The 27641-nt window shown below is 30.7% G+C and overlaps 3 protein-coding genes across 6 annotated transcripts in view; 2 read left to right on the forward strand and 1 right to left on the reverse strand.

Annotated features, from left to right (window-relative positions):
- Positions 1 to 27641, forward strand: part of LOC143048848 (uncharacterized) — a 123742-nt gene that overhangs the window by 45630 nt on the left and 50471 nt on the right. The window contains exons 14-15 of the mRNA XM_076222717.1: positions 4763 to 5074; positions 6782 to 7117. Of these exons, the coding sequence (XP_076078832.1) occupies positions 4763 to 5074; positions 6782 to 7117 (648 nt within the window). The remainder of the gene's footprint in view (positions 1 to 4762; positions 5075 to 6781; positions 7118 to 27641) is intronic.
- Positions 10499 to 15594, reverse strand: LOC143049761 (uncharacterized). Its single transcript, XM_076223476.1, has 7 exons — positions 15286 to 15594; positions 14239 to 14455; positions 13831 to 13958; positions 13409 to 13479; positions 12545 to 12639; positions 11625 to 11734; positions 10499 to 10867 (listed from the first exon to the last, which is right to left on the reverse strand). Exons 1-7 carry the CDS (start codon positions 15466 to 15468, stop codon positions 10553 to 10555), a joined length of 1119 nt encoding a protein of 372 aa, XP_076079591.1. The 5' UTR covers positions 15469 to 15594; the 3' UTR covers positions 10499 to 10552.
- Positions 15521 to 26790, forward strand: LOC143049762 (uncharacterized). Of its 4 annotated transcripts, none has more exons than XM_076223479.1 (6): positions 15521 to 15627; positions 18235 to 18321; positions 19060 to 19141; positions 20506 to 20697; positions 21939 to 22009; positions 22625 to 26790. In XM_076223479.1, exons 2-6 carry the CDS (start codon positions 18236 to 18238, stop codon positions 22872 to 22874), a joined length of 681 nt encoding a protein of 226 aa, XP_076079594.1. In that variant the 5' UTR covers positions 15521 to 15627; position 18235; the 3' UTR covers positions 22875 to 26790. The 4 variants fall into 4 exon arrangements, 3 of the variants coding, with proteins under 3 accessions (XP_076079594.1, XP_076079592.1, XP_076079595.1); XR_012970304.1 differs by having other exon boundaries at positions 15595 to 15734; positions 18235 to 18325; XM_076223477.1 differs by having other exon boundaries at positions 15595 to 15734.

Here is a 27641-nt window from a genome sequence, read left to right on the forward strand (position 1 = left end):
CTTCGTCCATATAAAGTGTTTAATTACTATTTGGATAAAAAAAAACAAGATAGTGGTATAACTCTATAAACTTAAATAGTCATGGCTTGCTAAATGGGTCTCTGATATAAACTGGCAGAGATAAAATACTAATAATAATTGTTGCTAGAGATGAAACTCTTTCAGAATGCGTTAGACCAAATGCAATTTTTAGTAAACTAATAATTGTGAGTCTGTAAATATAACCATTTCCACATACCTACTCAAAATAAGAATTTCTTCCGCAATGCTATAGGTCGTGCATTTGCAGCAGACTTGAAAGTAAATGATAATAGAGATGTTGCCTTGGTAAAAACTCTGAAAGTTGTTGGCTGCACAACGGGTAAAAAGTCACGTGCTGCATTAGCTCTGAAAAAATACGCAAACTTGCAATATGTGATTGTGCATATTAAAAAAGTTAAAAAGTAAAATATCAATGGTTACAGACTCGTCAAAGGCACGCTATTATTTTTTTGCCTATTAAAGTAAGCGAAATCACGCATACAAAAATAAAAACATCAGTAAGAACCAAAGTTTAATAAGATAAAGAGTTTGTTCCACAGCCTGGTTGTAGTTTTTGGCCAGATTGATAAGGTCACCGGTTCTATTTCTCCTTTTAACTATTTCAGGAAATACTACAACATGTATCAATTTATCTATTGATTTATATTAAATGATTACATGATTAAAGGGATTAATAAATTTTATATAAATTATTGTAATGATAAATCAAAATCTTTTTTAGTAATATGTTGTTTTTAGTTATTTATATTAGATGGGATCATTAAAACATACTACACACATCATCATACATGCAAATTAATACACATTTATTGCATAAAGAAAACACTTTTCCTACCATGCACACATTCATTTATAAAACATATGAGACAATATCTGAAAAAGTCTAGTTTTTGGCAATAAGAAAAAAACAAAAAAAAATCATTAGACCCGGTATTTTAATAGCACAAATCGAGGAACACACATTGGGGATCTAGGAACTGTTGCCTGTAATTCAAATAATTGTTTAATAAGAAAACAATGGCAATTTAAAAAATGGTACAAAAAAAATCCAGTTCTTTCCTGTTACCAAGGTGAATCAATTTTAAAAGGTTTCTAATAGGAATAAGGAATAAGTTTAAAACACTATTTGTGGTTTACTAGTATATCCTGCAATAGTTTATCAAATGCCAATTGTTGATTTTAGCATTTGCAATACAAAAGGTTTAGAAATATACTTAAATATAGTCAGATATGTCGGTAACATGAAAGAATCTTGAGTAACAGGACAACGGTACCAGGACAGAGTTGGTAACAGAAAGGATTTTTCTGCTTTATTTTAAAGTTTAAGAAAAATAAATCATTTTAGATTGGTCACAATTGGAAGATAACAGCAAACAATGTCATTTATCCTTTGAAACTGTATTTGCAAGATGAAAAATCTGCCTAGGTAATGAAAAATTCTAAAATAAATTCCTTTCTGTTACTATCTACTATACTAGAATTGCACAATGTTCTCTGCTGTTATCAAAAGCAAAAAACCTATTTTTTTATTCAATATACTGTATATTATTTTGAAATTTATTTGATATGGTGGTGATAACTTATATTAAATGAAATGGTTGGCATATAGTAGATTAACTGTTCGATTCTTCAGTGAAATTGTCTTGAACATCCTTCCTGTTACTGATGATGGTTATGCTGTTACTTTTGATCAGGTAACATGACATACGTAACAGAAAGGAATTACGCGATAGTTTTTATCACATTAAATGTAAGTGTATTTCCTGTGACATATAACTTTTAAAAAGATGATATAAATACACACTTAATGTTGTGGTGCACACTTAAAAATATTCTCAGAAAGTGTAAAAAAAAGGCTATAACAGGATAGAACACCAATAAGTATTTTTCTATAAATTCTTACCTTGGATGGGCATGAATTTTCAAACCTGGCCGCCTTTCCAACTATTTCTTTGTACTAATACATTCAGGAAATGATGCTCTTCACAATACATAATGGGAAAATAACTCTTGGTCTTGTAAACGTTTCCACAGGTAAAAAAAACCAGTGGTAACAGGAGGGAAATCACCCCTGGGGACAAATTGTTTTTCTCTTAAAATTTGCAAAATTTTATTACATGCTATAGTTATGATATAAAAAGACAAATTAGGGGCAAGTTTATTAAATACTATATCATATATGTGAGAATCGGACGCCTGTTTAAATAATTTGGATATTATTTGAATGATTTAGTTTTCAAAAAACACAGGGGACAACATGAATTTAGGAGGGGGGGGTTGAACATTTAAATTACAATATTTTATTGGAAGAAATATAAGAATGAGTGTTTAATTGACAGGAGTTGGTGCATTATATAATTTAGTTTATACTGAATATTAAAATTTTCAAAAAAGATGGTTGAATAAAAAAATAATTGTTGGTGAAGTGAGGGACATGGAAATTAGACTTTTTCAGATATTGTCTCATATAAGGAAATACAATAAAATCAAATCATATTTATATTTTACTTCCATTTGCATTTTTTTCAGTTCTGTTAGCTCTTTTACTACTTTTGAAGTCTTAGAGGGAGGGTTTTTATCCCATTTGTTAAGCAGTGTAAGAAATTAGTTTTTGAGTAAATGATTCAAATGTGCAAAAAATTGAAAACAACACGTTTTCTAGCGTCCGAAGCGCTTTTCTGAATTTACCTTCATCAGGAACGCTCAAAGCCAAACATTTGAAATCCGAAGATGAATAAGTACCGAAAATCATTGAAGAGCTATATGTCAAAAATACCTAAAATTAATAGTCAAATTCATCTAAAGCCAACTTTGCCTGAAGGATTTGGAACTTTAGTTCCATAGTAATTGTCATCTGGGAGACTTAAATTTTAGCATTAAAAATAGAATAAACTACGGTTTAAGATGCACCATGCAGTTAGCATATGTTGTGTCATGCATTTCATAAGTGGGGTATTTTTGTGAAATTACATAGACCTTACGGTGGTTTTTTAAATCATCGGGCTCACAAATTAACACACAAGGCATAATTGCAGAAGTGCGAGGCATGTACATATCTATCAATGCCAATTGTGTTTACCTGCAACATTTTTGCCAAGCGTGCAACATTAATTTGTTTCCTTTTTTTCATTTGGATAAGCCTTATTTACAGTATCCCTAGAATATTTGTTTTCCCTCTGAATGGCCCGTGTCCAGATATAATACGACACATTTTCTGCATTAATGCTATTTAACAACGAAATATTAGTATATTTTTTTGTAAAAATCCAAAAATTTTGGAGCCATTTTGTATTGTTTTAATTAATTAGCACTAATAGAGTATAACTGACCTTAATTTCAGCAGCTATCATCCTAAATTGTGGTCACTGAGCTATGAAACACTCCATCACCTTTGAAATTAAGGTCACAAGGGTAATATGCGTTATAGATTCTCCATAGGCGATAGTGTTAAGGTTTTCTTATGTTTTCTTATGTTGCTCAGGCCATATCGTACATTCTGATATGTATGATGGGCCATTTTGATGCTGATACACTTGCGCATGTGTGATACAATTTTTTGAGTGACAAGTGTGTCATTTTCCAGTCAAGTGCCCAACCCCGAAAGATAGTGAAGATATATCAGCTCTATAAAACACCACTCCTAATTCATTTATGTCAATTCTCAAAATCACAGCTTCCACAATTGTATGGCAGACTATTTTTGTAATGAGAGTCATAAATCTGTGTTACTCATCTCAAGGACCATTAGGGATAATGACCCATTCATTTCTTTTTTATGTGCGAATATTGTTTTGTGTCATAAATTGACACATCAATCCTTTTTTTTTCATTTAATAGAATGAAACACAGGAAAGTAGAGAACACGGAACATGTGCTCAATTAACTGGGATGGATGCAGGTGCTATGAAAGAATAATCAGCTCTGATAAGAGAAAACAAAAAGACATTTTGAGCATTTAATACTTTTCTGTAATGTAGATATTTCATAGCGGTCAAACCGAACAATGGTAGTGACCCTGAACTTTTTAATAAGGGATTTCAGATTGTGGACCTTCCCAGTTTAAAACTCATTTACTTTGTAAATACCTTACAGTAGGCTTACCAAATTAATTTTTATTTCTTTGGTCTCCTTCTTTGATAGAAAGCACTACGATGACATATAAATGCCAACGTCAGTTGATCTCTTTTTGTGAATGTTGTCTCAATGCCAATCACTCCATATCTACTAATTCTAAGTAAGTTGTCTTTCTGAAAATAACTTTCTTCTTGAAAGCCAAATCATTATTAATAATATATTTTGAGAAATGCATAACAGAAAATGAGTTTTTTGTTTTTTGTTTTTAATTTGAATAAAAATAGCAAAAGTTTATATATTTTAGCTGGAGTACGACATTTTTCATTTTCCGTTGTATTTCATCCTACATTGTGATTTATTCTTATAACAGTTAACCCTTTGTTACCTTTACAAATTCAGACTTTTTTGTGGGCATTTATTATTGCGATTTTTGCGTAACGGAGTAACAATTCAAGGTAAATGATTTCAGAAAATGCTATAACAAATAATGCAATAAGACCGAAAGTACTAATAAAAGTGATGCATTGAAACTGTTTTTATCTTTTAATAATTTTCTTACATATAAATATATATATATATATAGAAAGTTTCTTTTAGTCGTTTCGAATCACTTTTTAATAAATCATTTTTTTTTTCTATCCAACAGGAATGGCCGAACATCGTTTTAGAGAAAATAGAGAATTGATAGAAAAAGAGTTGTACCCTAAAGATTATATAGACAGCTTTCTGGTGCAATTCATCATTTCACTTGTAGATCATGAAGAGCTGAGGAACAAAGAAAATATCAGAGAACAGATGGCATTTACTTTTTTAGAAATAATTCAGCAGCAAGCTTATATAGCGAAAGGATCAATGAAGTGTTTGATTTATAGCTTTAAAGAAATTGACAGCAAAGTGTTAAAGTGTTTGGCAAAGTTAATGGATAGTGATTTACTCAATGGCAATTCAAAATTTACTGGTAACTTTATTATACACTCAATTGACCCTCAGTTGTCATCTGTTGTTGTAGTCGTAAACACAGTTTTACTACTTTAAACTGTATAGCCTCCTTGGTTTAAAAAAAGAATGGTTTAACATATTTAAAATTATGAATTATAAAAGAGAATAATTTGATGGGCAATGCTCAGAATGTAAAAATCCAACACATCATATGTCAACAGGAGTTTCGATTTATTTCCAAATATCTGCCTATTATCTCAAATCCAACTATATATAAAAGAGACTGTAAACATGAAAAAAATAGACTATCTATAACTGCAAGAAATCGATTAGATAATTTATTGTAGGAGTTAAGTTACAAAATGAATTTGGTTTGCTTCTGTTATCTATTTGCATCAGTTGGTCGCCCGTAGTTCATTGTTCGACGTCTATAAACGTTTTTTTTTTTAAATATTCCTCTGCAACTTCTTGATGGTGTTGAACCAAAGTTAGAATTAGTCATCTGTAAGATATTGACTTAAACTGTGTAATATTCGTCCGTCAAGGAACGAAAACGATCGACATGTCTACAATTACAACATAAGGAATAAACTGCAATGTTGACTTATATTTGTTTACTATAGCAATAATAGAAAAAGTTACAGAGCACAATTAGTCTATTCAACTTTTTTGGAGTTCCTGTCAATAGAATGTTGATTTTAACTGATTTTACATTTCTTGCGACCGGTTTAAAAACTGCATAAAAATACCGCAAAGAAAAATTTCAAGATCTTTTTCCGTTAACGTTGTTCATTACGTTGTTCATTTCATGTTCAGTAAATTAACCATCGCGATCGACTAAGTTTTAGTCAATACTGGTTCTGGTGACAAAAAACACTTAGCGTTTAATTAAATACAGCTAAGTACAATCAAGTGCACTTCAGTTCATCGATAGAACCGTTGTCCAGTATTTTACAGTATATCAAAATAATATGATGATTGTTTCATTTTCATTAGCAGGGGAATCGAATTTTTAAAAAACAAAGCAGAAAAAAAATACTAATTAATATACAATTAACTATGAAGAGATTTAATCGGTAACTGCACTGTAGATACTCTTTTTTGTAAACATGTGTTTCACTTCCAAAAATTGATAAAAACAAAATAAAATCATTTATAACTGTACATTTGCTTCTGTAATTCTAAACATTTACCGGATTTATGTCGCTTGAACTTATCTATCTGCACAGATTTGACGAAAAGCATTGACTATGATTTCAAAGTAAATAAATCTAAGTAAATTATTATGAAACACACAGTTTAATTACAAGTATGTTCAGATACTACTGTGACTGACAATTATAAGTTCTCCAAAATCGATAATTTCATCTTCAGATTACGCTTTTACAAAAGACATCGCAAGCAAACAGATATTTTTACAAACGAACAGAAACAAAATGATAACCTTAGTATGTCTACCTACGCATAGGTTCTGTTATTTTTAAAGATGACAGGTGATGCTAACCGATGGAAGCTTCTTCTAAATGAGAAAGTTGCAATGCTTCTGATTCAGAAATTGTTATTTTATTTTGTATAATCGTAAATAAATGCAGTCTATGGTTTTTTTTTAGATGTATTTAAACATTTACACTGTATTAATACATTATGATAATAGTAATTTAACTTTCAAATTCAAAATTATATCTTATTTCGATTTGATATAATGCATATATATCTATTCAAACAGCTGATGAGGAACTTCAAAAGATAATTGTCGACAGGAATGACTGTCGAATTTCTATAGTTTGTAAATGGACATATTTGAAAGACAACTTCGATCCTAAAGACATGATTGACAAACTTTACATCGCTGGATTGGTCGATGAGGACAGGAAAGATATTATTAGAGACAAGCCTAGACGTGAAAAAGTGTACTCAACATTAAGAAATATTATTAGACGGATCGATGGAAAATCGATGTTTTTGAAACTAAAATCTATTTTAGAGGAGGAAAATCCTTTCATTTATAAAGAATTAAATGTCAAAGCTGCAAAAAGAGAATTACCCTGTCGGCAAGATTATGGTTAGTTAGATATTTTCTTTATTTACTTTCACTTTGCAACACAACAACAATCTGTCAATTTCTACCTTTTAAGATGTCTTTGTTTAGATTTAATCAAGGTGTTTTTAATAGTATTTGTTGTACACTTTGACGATACAGTTTGTGATCTTTTAATATAAGTAAGTATAGTTTCGTCATCGAATTCATTATTGATTATATCTAACATGCAATTGTTTTGATTCATGTTCTTATGAAGTCTAAAAATGCGTTATTGACTGGGCTGCACAGTAAATAATCTAGACTATTTAATATCTAATTCACTATTAGTTAATTAGTTAATAGAGTGAATTAATAGCGTTGTACTTATCATTATTAAGGCTTCTATTAAATAAAAGTATATTAAGTGATTATACATGTAAACGTTTTAATAGTCAATTAAGCCACATTTAATTCTAAAATATATTGTGACACATCGGCATTTTCGCGATTTTCATCTTTTTTCAACGTCATCACAAGTTTCAACCTATATTTTTAATAAGTTTGCACAATTTTCTCGATTAACATAATTTTTCACGACGTCATTATAATTTTTATTGATTTTTTTTCGTTTTCACTGAACTGAGAAACTGGTTTTATTGACACCAACACATGTCCAATTTCAAGATACAAGACATGTCATGTGTTGTCATTGAAAAGTAAGATAAGTGTTAAAAAAAACTAGGGTAGAGGGGATAAATAAACTGTAGCCTTTAAATTTAATTATGTTATTAATTTAAATATAAAGTTTATTGTCGACGTTCATAAAAGATTTATTTGTTTATTTGTTTATCTTTGAACGCCATTTTTAGCACCGCTTTTGGGCTATTCCGTCACGGCCAGTTTTTATTGATGAAGGAAGTCGGAGTGCCTGGAAAAAAAACTGACCTACAATGTGTACACTAACAGTCCTAACCATGTACGATTGACACTGTCTGCATCAGCGACCTCGCATACGGGGACAAAAAGTCAAATTGGCATTCGTAAGCTACGCGTCCCCGCATTTAAAATGATATCAGATCGGGAATGAAACGTGAAATATACACGATAATTATCGCAATAAGTAAATAATATTGAACACTACATTGTACTAAGAAGTTTTATAAATAATAAAATCTTTGTATAGTAACTAAACAGTTTTTTACAGTTGATAAATATTCTTAAAATGGAAGTGTGTGAAATGTGCGGAAGATATTTAAAACGTATGATTGATTGGAAAAATTTGTTTAGAACAACCAGTCAAATAACTATATATATAATTGTTGATTGATTGATTGATTGTTGGTTGCTTAACGTCCAGTGGCAAATATTTCATGCATATGCAGGACGAGAACAAGTTCACAATAAATACAATTGGTAGGTCCTGTCATAAAAGGTCGGGGAAATTTGGACTGCCACTGGAAAGGGACAGTAATTATGCCTTGCAACAGGCCACCTACGGACCTTCAAAGAGTTATTGCAAGGATTCTTAACATGCAAAGAGCGTGGCACTCTCTTTACACGAGACATCGGATTCAACGTCCCCATTCTGACCGGACGTGACTGCGAACTTAGTACATCCCGCACAGCCATACGGACGCCCCACTTCGGTAAGCGTTTTACTGCCGGTCGGGAGAAGACCAAGTGACCATATTTCTATTCCCCAGTCACCCTTGGGGACTATAATTGTAGAAGAGAACCTCTTAATCATGTTTGGCCTTATAGAGAAGAAGGAAACACAAAAACTAAAAAAGAATTAAGTAATAGTTATTGACCATGCAAAATTTTGGGTTAAAGGGTCATCCGGACCGTACAAATTAAATGATATATACCGATTTGATTTGCTGTTTTAACATATGACGCTATCAATTTACACTGCATGAAAAAATATCTTTTGAGATATCCAAAAGATGACTAAAAGACCCAATTTTGACTATATTTTGATGACTTTTTAATACATTTTTAAAAAATCCAAAAGATCTAAAAGATCATCTTTTTGTATACCTTTTTTACTTCAAAAGATAGTCGAAATGGCCCACTTTTGTTTTCACAAAAGGTGTTTAAAAGTCGATCTTTAAATAGCTAAAATGTGTTTGAAAGGTGGATGACAAAATATAACCTTTTGTATGTAAAATATAATCTTTTTTTTTCAAAAGATAACAAAAGTTCATTTACCAGAAGAAAAAAAGATGACAAAAGGTTTGATACAGATGATATTTCATAGAATAAAAGGCCATAGTCATATGATATTTTGATCCCAAAAGGTCTTCTTTTGTGTAAATATATAGTGACAAAAGATATAGGACAGATTACTTGGTGTGATCCAAAATATTGTAAAAAAAAAGATACATGTTTAGATTGTGTGTATCTTATCTGCCAAACTGTACTTCTGCATTTTGACTAACCAGAAGGCTTGTGAGGTTTTTGTAATTCATTCCATGTCAGTTTCGTTTTGTTTATATAGATTAGACCGTTGGTTTTCCCGTTTGAATGGTTTTACACTAGTAATTTTGGGGCCCTTTATAGCTTGTTGTTTGGGTGTGAGCCAAGGCTCCGTGTTGAAGGCCGTACTTTGACCTATAATGGTTTACTTTTTAAATTGTTATTTGGATGGAGAGTTGTCTCATTGGCACTCACACCACATCTTCCTATATCTAGTTATATATATACGTTTTAGTAATAGTAATCATTGTCTCTCTTACTGTCATTTGCTTAACATTGCCGATATAATAACACCTGAATAGGAAATCAGGAATTAAATAACCAACAGTTCCTCTAACAAAAGTTGTACAAACAGAGGAAACAACCAACAACACATTGGCATGGTCCACATAGACTACAGTATTATCAAAATCATGGGTACCTTTAATTTTTTGTTTGTGCCAAATACAAACCTCCCCTTTTACACATATATATATATATAACCAGATTATTTGCCATAAAAGTAAAACACACAATAAAAATTAAAAAACAGAAATCCATGGCCATGCAGCTACCAACCCCATTGCCTCTATAAAAAAAAAACCACGGAAATAAATGAATGCAAATGATTTGCTAAGAAGGGTCAATGTGTGCTCCTAACTTAATAAAGCTATAGCAGATATAAGCAGTTAAAGCTGTTTGTTAAATGTTGATATTTTATGAGTTTTACATGGATGTACAGAAATTAAAAAAAACCACTGCAAGTAAAAGCTGATATGTTCATTTTGCCAAGGAGTTTTATCTAACAATGTTTCAACTATATACAACCCTTTGTGTTTACAATAACCCTAAGTAAATTATACTAAAACCTTGCAATTGCTGTAATTGTTTGTCTCATGGAAATTAATACCACATCTCGTTCTATAGTTGAAAATATGTTTATCAAAAGAATTAAACAACTATCAATGCATATATGTGTCCTCACACTTAGTATTTATTTGAAATTACATGTATCATGTTCTAATTTTCTTTAATAACCCATAAAAGAGTTTCATCTTTTATGTCTGGGTTTTCTTTTTCAGATACTGAACCAATAGTTCTTTTTGACAAAAGTCTTCTGCTCTTTGTGGAGCATATATCTAGAAATTTGCTATCTAATTTCCTCTTGTATTCTGCGAATCTCTTTGACTGCCAGGATGGTTGATGTGTTATAAAACCATCTGCACATTCTTCATCAGATGACATGTATTTGTTTTCTAAACAAGCTCTTATATTTGCTTTCTTAGCTGCGCTGATCTCCATCTTCTCTAGAGCAGTAATCCTGCGCTTGGCTTTCTAAAAAAAGTAAAAATAATCATTGAAATTTATTTTACAGATCTCCAAATCATTTGTATGGTTAAAATAGCTTTCAGCTAAAGATACTTTTTTTGTCCTGAATGTGTGCTATAATTACATCCCCCAGTAAGTGTTACACCAAAATTTTCTTCATTAAAACATTATTACCTTTTGGTAAGTTTAAATGAAATCTGTGTACCATAACTTTTCAATTTGAAATTGAAGGTGTTATATTTACAAGACATATTAACAGACAGACAAGTATACCCAAAATGTTATAACTTTTTTTTATACCAATATACAATATATATCACATCAATCTGGCCGATAAAATTTCGTTGATTTGTTTATACAGAAAATATCATTTCATAACTTTGAAATTAAACTAATAAGACTGTACTTGAAGATACAAAGTTAGTTTAAAAATTAACAAATATATGTTTTCTACCACATAGTCAAATTAACACATACAATACCATATGGAAATATCATCAAAAATTGTTGAATAATTTTTTGTTCGAAAACTAAAAACTATTAACAAAACCAAAGGTATACAGAACAGAACATGTTTGTTAACTCTCTAAATGATCATTTTAGTGAATACCATACAGTGTGCATGAACATTTACTGTCCTATAATGCAGTAACTATTTGATTACATAATGATTGCTTATGTTGTCTGTTAGTTTGTTTCATGAAAAATTTACTCCACATTTTTAAGAAAAAAAAGAACATTATATATGTCCTTTTAAACATACTTCTTTCTTCCTTTCATACGATGCTCTTTTCCTTTTCTCTGTCTCAAGCTTGTCTTTATGGATGGCAGTGTTTTCCTGCTTCTTTGTAAGGAAGTATCTGTTGAGAGCATCTGAAATAAATCAAATAATCTAGATCTTCTCGTACATATTTTTTTTATTAAAACATAAGTTCTTTGAACATCCCATCATAGAATACCAATATATGGAATTGTATACTTTATAATAAAAGCGTTTGCATCAGGTCGATACAAGGATATATAGACATAAAAGAAGTATATTGACTGAGGTCAAAGTCCGCGGTCGATATATCTTGTCTATAATTGTTATATTATTAATTTCCACCTTGTTTTAAGATCATCAGTATAATAAATATAATAAGATCATTTAATTTGTTGGAATTTAATAGATATCATATTGTCTCCTGGACAATAACACCCTGTTGTCTGCTCTATGGTCGGGTTGTTGTTGCTTTGACACATTCCCTATTTCCATTCTCAATTTTATATTACTTGTTTTTACATTTATTTTTTTATGTTTTGTTAAAGTTTGTAAATTTTTTTAATTTGAAGATTTTTTTTCTTTAAATAATCGATCATAGATATATTTAAAAAAAAAAACTTTTAACAATATCATGAAATTTATTTAATACATGACGTCATGGGGGTTATTTACCATGTTAAAGGGGCACAAGCTACAAGATAACTAGAAAATTAAATAAATTATTTGTTTTGCTCAATCATTAATGAAATGCGAATAGTGAAATAATAGTTCGCTTTTAGCAGCCAGTATGTTTCAATTTGACAAAATATGCTAACAAAAAACATTGATTATGAATGATTCACTTGCAAGTAAATAATTCAACCTCACTGAATCCGTATGCATGTGAACTTCAATTTAAATAGATTTTAATATATACTCACGATTAAGGACAGTTGGGTTATCATATGTCGGATTCCAACCTTTCATAAAATTTTTGATGTGAGATGTCATACCATCATTTACGGCATCACAAACTCTAAAAACAAAATGAATATAAATAAAAAGTTATTGTTAGTTTGAAACAAAGCTTTAAAGATGAAAACTGTAAAACTTGTTAACGAGAACATTAAAATGATGTGATTAAGGTATCAATCATACGCATTACAGTAAAACATTATGTACTGTTTCGAAAAGTATAGTACATTTTAATAGGGATTACTTGAATTTAAGTATAGCTCAGTATTACCGAGTACATGAGAAAATTATAAAACCAAATAATCAGAATACATTTTTAGAAAAAATCAAACCCCCCCCCCCCCTCCTTGAAGTTAAATGGTCATTCCCTTACAATCAAGTAATAGCTTTGCTTATTGTTATAGGCCATACAGTGAATTAAAACTTCCTTCATTTCATCATGTTTTATTCCACTGCAGGTGGGTAATTATCCCATAATAAATCTTCGCAGTTGTACGTGTACATATGAAAGTATAAGGCAGCAACCATTTGATTTTCTGGGGGCGGGGGCTATGGATTTTTTTCTGGACAAACATTTTTGTTTGCCTGCGGCGAAAAACAATCTATTTTTATCACGACAAGTTGAAAACAAATTTTTTCTTTCAATTTTAGCATTACATATAGTGGCAGCTGAGGATTAAACAAACAATTTTTTTTTCTTAGGATCAAAAATAAATTATTTTTTTTCTCCAAAAACTGGAAACAAACTTGTTTTTCCAAAAAACCCATAGCCCCCCTCACCAGAAAATCAATAGTTGCTGCCTAAATGTCTAAATAAAATGCTGTAATACCTTTTACCATCATCAAAGATCCATGTCAAGCCTTTGTCTTTTCCATTCTTAAAACCTTGTCGCACAGCATTCTGCAGAAATATCAAAAGTGTGAATTAAAAGTAATGAGACCAAAAATAATAAAAATAAATAATCACACATATATATGTATATATATAGGTTTGGTAAATTGCATATTTCATTATATGTACATAAAAGCAAGTTGAAAATGCTGTTTAAAAATTATTATGGAACCTTTTAGAAATAAAAAGCAATCATTTGTGAAATTTAGCATGATGACATATGCTGTAGTCATGGTAGTGTTTAACTGATAATTTTGAACTTTATAATTCTTATGGCATTTTGAACTTTATAATTCCTTTGTCATTTTGAACTTTATAATTCTTTTGGCATTTTCATAATCGTCCTCAGTTAAAATATACCTTAACAGCAGGAGGTACAATAACTGTTTGATCAACCTTCTGGGATACTCCTACAGTTTCCCTCTCTTTTAGTCTTATCAAAATTTCATTCTGTCTTTCGTAAATCTTTATGAGTAAATCTCTTGTACCTGAAATGTTCAACAAAATAAGTTTTAATTATTACATATTTCACAAAAATAATAATTTGCAGGTTCTTTAATATATTAAATAAACAATTCAAGTGTACATGTTTGTGTCTGTTTTCCCTTTTACACTCTTGTTTTCTTGTTATACTTTGCCTACTATTATTATATTATTATTGAAAGTTGATAGATATACTAATTTCATTAAGAGAAATCTAAAGAACTATGTATTTACAATTAGTTATGTGTGTACACTGTGGAAATTTATCAAACAGATTTTTCTTACTCATAGAATGTACTGATGGAGTTGTTGTATTCTCATCTTGTAGTTGAGAACTTTGGTGCAGAGGTGTACTGGTGTTAGCTCTACTGTAGCTTGTGTTGTTAGGTGTCCTAGAGTTCCTGTTAGAAATAGGTGTTCTTTGTTCTGTTCTATTTGAAATAGCTATTGGCGTTCTTATTTCAGCAGGCACTGGTGAAACTGAGATATCTCTTGCATCTATCTAAATGGTAAAAAACACATTTTCTATATATATAGTATAAAAATATATAAACATTCAAACTCCGTCAGAGGCAGATTTAGGGGGAGGGGGCCTGCACCCCCTTTTGGGAAACAAATTGGTTGCTTAAATAGGGAATCACTGAAGTGTGACTGGAGCAGGCCCCCACTTATGAAAATTCTGAATTATGAATAATGTTATCGGCATGGCCAAATATAACCTAAATAATGTAAAAATGGCAAGATAAAATCAAATTCTGTTTCTCAACCTAAGAATTTATTTTTTTTTTGGGGGGGGGGGGGGGGGGGTCTGAGTTTTTTCCTAGGCCAGTGATCAAGTATAATAAGGCAGCAACCATTTTATTTTCGGGGGGGGGGGGGGGGCTATGGTTTTTTTTGGAAAATAAAGAATTTGTTTCCAGGTTTTGGTGAAAAAAATAATTTGTTTTGGACCCTGAGATAAAAAAAAAATTGTTTGTTTCACCCTCAGCTACCACTATATGTAATGCTAAAATTGAAAGTAAAAAAATGTTTTCGGTTTGTCGCTAAAAAAAACCCAGATTGTTCTTCACTGAAGGCGGAAAAAAAAACATAGCCCCTGCCCCCCTGTGTTTCTTCCTCAAAAGATTGAACGGATTGTATATATATATTTCATCCTATTTTTATAAAGGCTTGTATTCATGTTTTCTTAACTGGTCTTTTGGTTTTTGATTAAACTGTTTGATTATCTCCCATTTCATGTAAAAAAAAATGGCGGACTATTTGAGTATTTCATTTCCCTGGAATTATATTTGGCCGTTTTAGTTTTGGATAAAGATTTATTTAGAATAATACCTGGTGTCTTGAATCACTTTCATCGTCAGAATCCACACGAGTTGTTTGGTGGATATCAGAGTCGTCGTCTTCTAGATGGCGGACAAGTTCATCGGCAGTCAATCTCAATCTTTTCATACTTGAAGACCTTGAGCTGGTTGCTTGAATTTCGTCGTCTGATATGTCCGATTCTTCACTAGACATGATAATACTACGGAAATGGAACGTTGATATAAGTTATAGACTATAGCTAGAATACTGCGACTTGAAGATTGAATGGCGATGTTCTCGTTGACCGATGCCGTTCTTTGAAAGAAGCGCGAAGACTGAGAAAAGATAAGAAAATACAGCTGCCGATTGGATGTAAGTTGCTGATGTACTTATATGGAATCCGGCACATGCTCAAAGACAAAGCGGCTTTATTATGCTGATCTGATTTGAAATCAACTATGCAAGAAGATTTTGAACATGTATGTAATTGTTAATTGTATTAATATTTGTAGCTACATCAGTACATGCCTGTACAGTAATAATTTCAAGTTTTTAAAAAGTTAAAGGTTCATTTAATATCCCCAGGTTTGTATGTATGTAGTAGCATCATGGTAAACTGTCATGTAATGAGATCCAAAAGGATTTTTTTTTTATAGATTGTCATGATTGTTGTGATGGCACAGTGATGCTATAGCTATTATTTGTGTTTCTTAATTTTAGTTCTAAAGAATATTTATTTTTAAATATTTTGTACTAGTTATAGGGTGCTTAACTTTTCTTAAGGGGGCATGCTCCAGTCATGCTTCATAATCAACTAAATTTTTCCCACAAAAGGGGGCCCAGGCTCAACCTATGATTTGGAATAAATTGTATATAACTGGAATTTCAAAATTAAATATAAACTAGAACACACCCGTGATATCACGGGTCCGTGACTGAATTAAAGTATATAACTATGCGCAAGCCTTATTTTAGTATTAGTATTGTCATCTGATAAAGTCATGCCGATTATAAGATACACAGTTTTTCTCTGCTTTCAAGTCTTTCTGTTTGAACCCGTCGAACTGAAACAATAATATTAATTATTTGGAAAACAAAATGTCCTGGAATGGAGTATTTTTTAATCAACAGCATTGTCCTATATAAGTTATAAATAAAGTTGAATTCTTTGCTTCGCTGTTTTACGTCATGCCCACTAACAAATTGAAAACTGTACCTATACGCCTTATTTTTAGTCCAGATTTTTAGTATTTGTATTGTTATCTTAGAAAGTCTTACTGATTAAAATACTACAATAGGTAACAATTTGACAATTTAGTAGTGTCAACCCTGTGGTTATGACCCGTGTATATAGCATATTAATCCTGAATACAACGGTTGGTGGTGCGCCTGTCAGATGCGGAACGTACAGATAAGGTAATAGGTTACAGGTGAATATACTATTGGTATCGGAAGCGGACTCGACCCGGAACTTCTTAATTATTGGCAATATTAATTACGTGGAAAACAAAAGGGCCTGGAGTGGTGTAATTTTTAATCTACACCTTTGTACTATATTAGTTATATATAAAGTTGAATTCTGTGATTCGTCGTTTTTAGGTGATGACGGCTGACAAATTGGACCTCGTAATTTTAGTATTATAGATATATTTTTGTGGCTATAACATCATGATACAATGATTATGGTATCCTGTATCAATGAAGAAAATATGGAAATTTCCAAATAAATTGTACTAATTGTTTCAAAACAAGCACATATTTAGGAGTTTTATAAAACTGTTACTAAATATTTAAGATTGATTTTAAGAAAAAGTATACTGTTCAGATCATTTTAAGCAGATTTTGCAATAAAATAAAACTGAAAAAATGCTTTTGGTTTCTTATGGTTTCCTGTCGCGTTTAAAAAAAACTTTAATTTAACATTGAAAATAGATTTTAAATATTAAAGTCATAAGAAACCTCAAATAAAAAAAATAATGCATATGTTTTTTTATAACTTAATGGATAGTTTTCATTATTAAACTTATGTACATATACTTTTTTCTGAAGAAAATTCTTTAATTTATTCATATTTAGAAGAAGTTTACTTCATTTTAATTGCTTCCTTCCAGCAAGCTATTCCCCCGACATATTTTCCGTATGCAAAGTGACCTCAGTGTGACCCATCTCGTAAAAATCCGGTGATCACAATACACATGGATGTCCTTAAAATAAACTATTATCTGAATTTACATGTTAAACATGTGCTCTCTTTCCATGCTTTTTTGTTTATTATTTGTTGATTGTTGACAAACAGGTGACCACCGTTAAACTTCGGCTTCAAAACACGAACTTTAATTACCTGCCATATTTTCACAACAACACTGACCGATTGAAAAATAAATGACGATTATACAAAATTTACACGAAAAAAATAATAAATTCGTGCACAGAAGACTAAATTTATTGTGTTAGTATGCATTAGTTCAAGAATTGGAAGAACATTATTTTTCACCGGTCACTCGTTTCTTATGACTTTAACATGAAGCAAGTAACACTAGTAATGGTGTACATTTATATCTTTTGAAATATATTGTGCAAAATAAAGAAAATAAAGATTGGTTTCCTGCTTGGTTTCCTGTCACGTAAACGGTGAATCAAAACGTATTAATTTTTTCTCAAAAAACTCAATTGTTCCATTCATACTATTCTAACACCAACACAACCCACAGAATAAAACTTAAAGTTTTAGAACTTATAAAAAAGGATACAAAAAGAAACCAAAGGCGGAATACCAAATTATGGTCCATATACAATGTACATATGTTGAAATGATTGAATTTATTTTTATGATGAACCTCCAGAAAATTTGTCTGTTTAAAATTCATTCTTATATTTGTACGTGCATGCTGATTTTAATTCATGCTGGGGTTTATGAATGCATGGAATACTGGGCAACGATAGATTTTATATTTATGAAATGCATTACTTTCATTTCAGAATGCTTGGAGGAATAATAGTTATTGAAAGAAGTGGTATTGATGGAGCCAAGTTTCCTTTAACTGTTAGAAACTGTTTGCTTGGAAGGTAGGTGAGAATATAAAAATCTTTATTAAATTAATTTGTATGTCCCTTGGGCCCTGGTCATGCTGATGTAAGCTTTAAGCTGACAAGATCAATTAATTCAAACATATTTATATGTATATGAAAGAGAATGATAATCCCTTTCTTCATGAATAAGTAGGAGCATTAGTTATCATAAAGAGAGGGATTATCGTTCTCTTACAATCTTTGAATATTGTAAAGTGCTCAAGGCTTGAATGACCCCTTGACTGGTTTTATTCAAAAAATTAGTTTCATTGTCTACATGGTCAATGTAAATTAAATGTTAATTATTGATGCATGACTTCATTTCTAAGCATTTCATTTATAAGTTAGTTTTAGTGATGTAACTTGTAAGGATTGCTTTTTAATTTGGGAAACATTAAAAAAAAAAAGTGTTATAGACATTAGGTGACACAAGAGTTTAAAGTAGTTGTTTCCTGATTGTGAGTATGAAAAAAAATATTCATGAAATCTGTTGGGGGAAGCATAGAAATTATGGGTAGGTAAAAGTTAGAAACAGAACTTTATTGTTTGACTAAATGATCATTCATCTTAAATCATCAAGCAATTTAAAAAAGAAAAACAAGATAAGGTTTATTAATTAAGGCATGTTCAACTGGGAGCATATATGCATTTTCTTTTATATGAATATAAATATTTTTTATAACTTGTCATGGACAAGCATGACTTAATTACATGTAGATATATCTTTGTTTGCAGAGACAAAGATTGTGACATAATTATCAATCATACAAATGTGTCCAACAAACATTGCGGAATTTGGATCTTAGATAATGGAGAGGTAATTATTGAATCATATATATATAAGTTTTAATATACATGATATATCATACATGTTCTTGCTGAATATATAATGCCAAACTAGTTTTAGTTTCAATGTTATGCATGCTATTAAAGTCCAAACTAAATAGTTTAGCTGAAGTCAATTACTAGAAAAAAGTAAAATATAAAAAAAATAACTCTAAGGAAAATTCATATCGGAAAGTCTCTTATCAAAAGACAATATCAGAAGCTCAAACACAGCAAAAGAATTGAAACAAATGTCGTATTTCTGACTTTGTACATAGCATGCATCCTGTCAAAATATATCATCCCATTGTTTTTTTTTTATTTAACAATAAAAAAGCCTGTAATTCAGTGGTTATTGTTTGTTTATGTGTTACATATTTTTTTTTCGTTCATTTTTTTTACTTAAATAAGGCCGTTAGTTTTCTCGTTTAAATAGTTTTACATTGTCTATCAGGGCCTTTTATAGCTGACTATGCGGTATGGGCTTTGCTCATTGTTGAAGGTTATGCAGTGACCTATAGTTGTTAATGTTTGTGTCATTTTGGTTTTTTGTGGATAGTTGTCTCATTGGCAATCATACCACACAGTCTTCTTTTTTATATATATTGTGTTCAGATTTTGAGACTTGACCCATATAAATTTGTACATAATAAATATTTAAACATAAGACTGCAGTCTTATAATTTGAAGATTATCAAATTGGAAATCATGAAAGAAGGAAAATAAAAAAGATATTTTGTAAATTTTTCATCATCAGAAATGCCAGCTCATAATTAGGAACAATCATGTTTAATATTAAATAGATATGAATAAATACTACATACATGTATATATGTACTTCCTGACCAGATGATTGGATATTTCAAAACACACATAGTTCTCAACTATAGGCCACTTAAATGACTTTCATTGTACACACTTCATATATATATGCATGTTATATTCATATTGTTCGGACACTTGGTGAAAAAGATCATGATGATAAATGACATCTTTTTTGTTTAAATGAGAGACTACAGAATACTGCTTGTGATACTTGAGTTTTGAAATTTAACCTCATTTAATACATTGTATATGAACATGTGAAAAAGAAACTATATGTCGCAATGACACAAAAAACACCTTTAAAAAATGAAAGGTCACCATATGGTCTTCAATATAGAAAGAAAAAGCTACACCACTGTGAATACATACACATGATATAGGGCTGACGTAAAACAAAAAAATCAGCTGAGAAAAAAAGACATACTGACATGTACACGAATGACCAATATATATTCCATGTATTGATTTCATATTTTGTGAAGGAAAGAATTATCACACTTAAAATATGTTTTCTTTTGTATAATTTTGTAGGCAAAGATTACAAATTTCAGTACAGATTATCCTCTGAAAGTAAACAATCAAGTAATTACAAAACCTGGGAAGCTCAATCATGGAGATGTGTTTACTATAGTAGATAGATCCTTTCGTTTTGAGCATTGTAAAACAGCAACATGTTATCCTGACCAGAAGTCAAAATGCAAGAAACATTGTCCTGAAATCACAGTAAGCCATAAAAACTACCAAACTAGCCAGAACTTTTTTTACACATATATAGCATGCGCCTCTCTCTCCTTTGAATTTTTATGCCTCCGATGAAGTGGAGAGGCCAGGAGGTTTTAACCTTGTCCATCTGTACGTTTTGCCCCTTTATAAATGAAACTTACAAAATGTTTCTCAATTAGCCTCAACCAAATGTTATCAAATTTATACAAAATGATTATTACCACAAAACACAGATCAAGATAGAAGTTTGGCACTTTAATTGGTTTAGAGTAATGCCCCTTTATACAAATGTAAATAGAGAAATTGCAAAATCTTTAGTTTCCGTACTCTTTTATCCTTTTTTTCACAATCAAATATTATCAAACATATACATAATGCTTATTTCCACAAAATACAGATCTAATTTTGGTGGCGTTCACTTTAACCATTCTTTAGGTTTGCCCCTTAATGATGAATGTTGTATGCTTGGCAGCAACCAGGGGCTTCATCAGTGTCTATGGGGACACTTTCTCATTTTTTATTAAGTCATGCAAAACAAAGTTGAGATACTGAGGATTCATTATTATTTCTTGGATACCAATTTTCGTGGGTTTCGTGGATACACTCTCTCTTTTTAAAAGAAAACACAACAAGATTAAAGACACCAATTGAGAAGTTTTTATGTGATCATCAACGGAAGTCATAATCCTTATTTTATACACACCCAAGCTCATTAGTTTAAATCACAATTAATTGTGTTGAAATACATTTTAAATACTTTTCCAAGAACATTAAAAATGTATCACTAATTATTTAGGAAAATTCTATAAAAGTTAATCATGGGTAAACACTCATGGAAATAGCATATCACAAATCAATAGAGTGGTCAGTGTCTAAAAAATTAATTACATGTGTATCGTTAGATTACCTCTTAAATCCATTTAAATAATTGCTGAAGGTCATGTTTTGACATATGTGTATTAGTTTGAGATAAATAATGAATTTTGAATGCTTTTGTTAACCTTGGGATTGTAAATTTAGTTCGACTCATCCAATTTCGACTCATCTGGAGTCGAATTACATACATTTATAAATTATATGGAACAAAGTTCGGGACCAAGTGAAAACTTAAACTCATCCAAATTTCGAGTCTACTGAATTCTAGACAACGAGAGTTAACTGTATTATCATATTACCTTCTCTTTTGTTTCTTTTTAAGTAAGAGCAATATTTATATTTTTCTTCAATTTTTCTTTTCAAAGGAGCGTACAAAGATAAGTAAAGAAAAGGTTAAAGCAAAAAGTAGAAAGCGACGCAGAGAAAAAAGGCAAAGGTAGGCTTAATGTCTTTTGATTTTTTTCTAGACATAAACATGATAAACACACTTATAATATACACTTTCTTCAGCATTCTATTTATATCCTTTTAAAAATCAGAGGGGAATCAGGAATATTTCAAATTGTCACCCAAATCAACTAGACATGACCTTGTGATCTTATACACATTAAAATGTGGTCTTATACAAATTGAAAAACTCAAATTACAAAAGACGACTCCAAAAAAGACCACCATAACTAAATATATTTATAAGACTGCAATATTTTGTTTGTTTCATATAATGCTATGATGATGTTGACATTGTCTTCCGGAGACAAATTTTGGTTTCCAGACAATAACTTTAATACATTAATCTGTATGAATCATTGTGCCATTTTTCAAGAAAGTTCTGCTAGTTAGTGATATTATTTGATTTATCCTCTTTGTGACTCATTGTACGCCATGCTGTCTTGAATAAAAATGTGATAAGTCCATACTGAACCCATTAGGAAATGCCAAAATTTAAACAATTTGATTTTCTTGCAAAAAAAAAGGAGCGTCATGGTATTTGCTGGAGCAGCCCTGACATGTAGTGGCATTTAGATCATTTTGGTTTTTTGTTTCACTTTAGGTATAAAGAAACATGTGCACAAAACAAGCTACAACAGGAACTGGCCAACAGTATAACAGAAACAGAAATAGTCACAGAAGAAACACCTATTCCATGTAAAATAAGGAAACAATCAAACAATTTTTATGAAGACTTGAAGAAAGATCCTCTATTTTCCAACATGGTACAATACCGGAGAGGTCACAGGCTTGCGGCCAACTTGCTAAAGAAAAATAGTGTATTGAATTTAAGTTTGCATTCACATAATTGATATTGTTGTTATATTGATAAGTCACTTGTACAATTAATTTATGTTATATATATGATTTATTTTTGGTTTTAACTTAATACCAACATTTAAAAAAACATATTTTTACCTTAAAGGTCTATAAATAATTTAGATAAATTTTCATCGATTAGATTGAATGTTAATTTACTACTTTTGAATTTAATCTGCTATAAAATGCTCTAGCTTAAAATTTTTATTTTCAATTACTTGGTTAGATTATTGGTGTATGAGCTACTTAGGAGAAAGTGTGCACACGGATTGAGAAACTGCAACTCCCTAGGAGAAAGCGTGCACACCAAGCTGTGAAGCCGCTACTTCTTTTGAGAAAGCATATACCCAAAGACGTGAAGCCACTACTCCTAGTTCAACAGTTGTCTTATCACCAACAAATCTGTGCAAGTTATTTTGGTCACTTTTCAAGTATATATATAGAATGGCATCAAATGCAAAACGACCTCGGAAGGCATGTCCAAAATGTAATGCTGTCTTTTCTGACAGACATGCTCGTAGACATTTATTAGAATGCAATGTAAGATTCTGTGATACAAATGCATTGACTGATGATGCCACAAATACAGACCATACTAGTATTCAGTGTTTAAATCCAAATGACATAAGTGATGAAGAAGTCGAGTTTGATTTAGGTCAAATAAGGAATTGGAATGATGTTTTATCAAAATCTCATAATAATTTAGAAATAGAAGATATTCAGGCATATTTTGATGCAAATTCAGACAATGATGATTTTTCAGACTTATCTGACCATAATTCTGATAGTGATATTTGCTCAGAAGAAAATCATAATAAAGAATCAGAATTTGATTTAAAAATAAAACAGCAAACATATTGGTTTTGTAAAGTTTTAGTTTTATGGCAATGTATTCATTATATTTCTGATGCTGCTGTAACCTTACTGTTGAACATTTTATCTGCATTTTTTAAACTGTTATCTACAAATTCAGAAGTATTTTCTAAGATTGAAAGTAGTTTTCCTGGAAATATGTACCAGTTATCAAAACTTTTAAAGAGTAATATGTTGGATTTTAAGCAGTATGTAGTTTGTACTAAATGTTATTCTTTGTATGACTTTGATGATTGTTTTCATGTAGTTGAAGGTTTACGTTTTTCAAATACATGCTCATATGTAGAGTTTCCTAACCACCGCCTTCCACATCTTAGAAAAAGATGCAATGAACCCCTCTTGAAGGAAATTAATAATAGTTCTTCAAAAATTCTTGTTCCATATAAGATTTATTGTTATAAATCAATTAAATCAAGCTTAAGTTTCTTTGTAAAGAGAAATAATTTTGAAGATTTATGTGAACAATGGCGTACAAGAGAAACAAAAGAAGGTATTATGTATGATATCTATGATGGTAGAATATGGCATGAATTTAATGGCATTAAGCATGAATTTTTTACAAATGAGGGAAATTATGGTTGTATTTTAAATGTAGACTGGTTTCAACCATATGAACACTCTATATATTCAGTTGGTGCCATATACTTAGCTTTTTGTAACCTTCCTAGAATTCAAAGATTTAGGAGGGAAAATATGTTACTTATTGGAGTTATACCTGATATGAGGGTTGAACCAAAGACTAATACATTTTTAAAACCTCTTGTTGAGGAGCTTAAGATTGCTTGGTGTGAAGGTTTTTTCATGTATTCATACAAATCGCCTACTATACTAAAATGTTTCAAACTTGCTCTGATATGTGTTGGTTGTGATATCCCTGCCAGCAGAAAGTTATGCGGGTTTCTTGGACATTCAGCCACAGCTGGTTGTAACAAATGTAAAAAGAAATTTCCTGGTGGTGTTGGAGAAAAAAATTATGGAGGTTTTGATAGAGATAGTTGGATAAGTAGGGATAATGCAAGTCATCGGGAAGAATGCTGTTTATTGAAAAATTGTACCAGCAAAGGCGACAAAGAAGCATTAGAAAGAAATTTTGGAACAAGATACTCTGTGCTTCTTGAATTGGTATATTTTGATCCGATTCGAATGACCGCTCTGGACCCCATGCATAATTTATTTTTAGGAACGGCTAAACATATGATTTCTGTATGGAAGACCAAAAAGTTGTTGTGTGATGATGACTTTAGGACAATACAAGAGAGATTAGAACCTTTTCAGTGTCCATCTGATGTAGGGAGACTACCCAAAAAATTTTCTTCATCCTTTGGTTCGTTTAATGCGGATCAATACAAGAATTGGACTTTGTTATTTTCAATTTATGCTCTGTATGATTTATTACCATCTGAACATCTTGATTGTTGGAGAAAATTCGTTTTGGCTTGTAGAAGATTATGTTCAATTTTTATTACTGTTAACAATGCTAAAGTTGCTGATAGGCTATTGTTAGAATTTTGTAAGAAATTTGAACAATTGTATGGACAAGATTTTGTAACTCCTAATATGCATTTGCATGGACATTTGTATGACTGTATTTTAGATTTTGGACCTGTGTATTCATTTTGGTTGTTTAGTTTTGAGAGAGAAAATGGCATACTGGGTTCATACAAAACCAATAAAAAGAACATTGAAGTACAGTTAATGAAAAGATTTTTGAAAGAGTCTTTGGTCAGGGAAGAGGATATGAAAATGGACAAACATTTTCAAACAGTATTTAATGACTTGACAAATACAACAAGAGAGAGAGGTACATTGGGTGTAATATCTGCTCAAATAGTACCAAGTATTCTTGAATTATCCTCTCAATATACATCCATTACTGAGGGACGTTATGATGTAGCCACAAATATTTTTGCATCAAAATTTAAGGATGATATTTTAAATGATAATGAGATAAAATGGCTTGATCGATTGTATTCAACATTATATCACCATGATGAGTTCACTGTGTGTACATCTGTTAAAGTATGCAAAGAATTATATGTTAATGGTAGTTTAATAGGATCTAAGACAAGTAGAAGTCATAGATCATCATATGTTTTGGCGTTTTGGTGTAATGAAGAAGGCGCTATTGATACTGATTGTACTGATATGACACCTCACCCAGGACAAATTGTAAAAATTTATATGCATTCTATTATTGTTGATGGATTTGCACATCCACATTATTTAGCCAAAGTTAATTGGTTCCAACAACTACCAGACAATGTAAGACACTGTTATGGTAAACCAATAGAAGTGTGGTCATCAGATTTATATGTAAGAGATGGACCTGCAATGTTCATTCCTATCCAGAGAATCAAGTGTCGATTTGTACATGCAAAAGTAAAAGTTGGACACAGAAATGTAATAGTAGTTTCTCCAAGGGAACGTTTTATTTTATAGATCCTTTTTTTTCAATGAAAGCAAAGTATTATTAGTACTTATAATATTATCAGAGAAAAAAGTATAAAAGGGTATTATATATGTAGACAAATGAGTTATGTTAAAGTATACTTTTGAACTTTTTTGGTCTTAGGAAAATGTTGTTTGTGCTGTATTTAGACCCCTCTACCATGAAAATTGTATTGCATGCACAAGTATAAAAGTTTTTTTCAATATAGATTTGTATATGTAATTTTTTGAATCGTGTACATTTTATCAAGACAATGAGAATCTAGGATAATTTTTTTTACATGTCGCAAAAGTGTAAGCGCACATTTGCTGTACATTATTATATTTTTGCTGAACATTATTGTATTTAAATTTAATGAATGTAATTAATATTGTTGCTTGTTATTCATTTTGAAGATCTAGTTGGTTTATATAACACTTTACACAATAAAAAGGACACAATACATTTTGTTAAGCAAGCTGTCTTAAACTAAGAAGAATAATTGATATGAAAGTTTTTGTTCATTTAATTTTGTGGTCTTTAATACCAATATGTTCTTAATATGCAAACTTTTTTATACTTAATAAATTTTATAGTACATTATACAATGTGTTTGTTTTTATATTATTCAGTATGTTTCATTTATAAGATCTATGTTAAAAATCTTCGAAGATGCTATTAAAGCTTAACAGTGAGATGTTGAAATTTATAATATTAGCTCAATTGCTATTGCTGAATTGGAATAAAGTTGATCAGGCCTTTCGATTTTTTCTGTCTTGAAATTTTTTCACATGTTGTCATGCCAGTTCAATGAACAGCTTGCTATGGATTTTGCTCTTTGTTGAAGACCATGCAGTGTTGTATAATTATACCATACCTTCTATAGAGTTCATAGAATTCCATTGTTAGTGCGATGTCACATGCTCTCCACAGTTTATATTAAATACACTGTACACAAGTATTAGTAATTGACGTTTCCTGATATAAAACATCATATGTTACATTGTAGATACTCGAAGTAAATGATTTTTACTTTTTTGTTCTTGAAACAAATATCTATAGCTAGTGAGATTTACATACATACACAGTACATCAGTGACCTCATATGGTAAAAATATTAACAAAATGTTTTAATAACCTGTTGTTCACTTTTCAGTATGAACAAAAGGTCACAGATGACCTGTATTTCACCTTTTAGTACTAACAAAATGTCCACTTGATCTGTCGTTCATCTTTCCATACGGACAAAATGTCAATGATGATCTGTCATAAACCTTTTCATAACAACAAAATGTCACATATGGTCTGTCGTCTACCTTTCAATATGAACAAAATATCACAGATGATATGTGGTCCATCTTTTAAAAGGAACAAAATGTCACATATCATCTTTTGTTCACATTTTTTTAAAACAAAAGGCTGAAGGTTGCCTTTCCTATGACAAAAGGTAACAAAATAT

Source organism: Mytilus galloprovincialis, chromosome 10, assembly GCF_965363235.1.
Source record: "Mytilus galloprovincialis chromosome 10, xbMytGall1.hap1.1, whole genome shotgun sequence".
Classification (NCBI taxonomy): domain Eukaryota; kingdom Metazoa; phylum Mollusca; class Bivalvia; order Mytilida; family Mytilidae; genus Mytilus; species Mytilus galloprovincialis.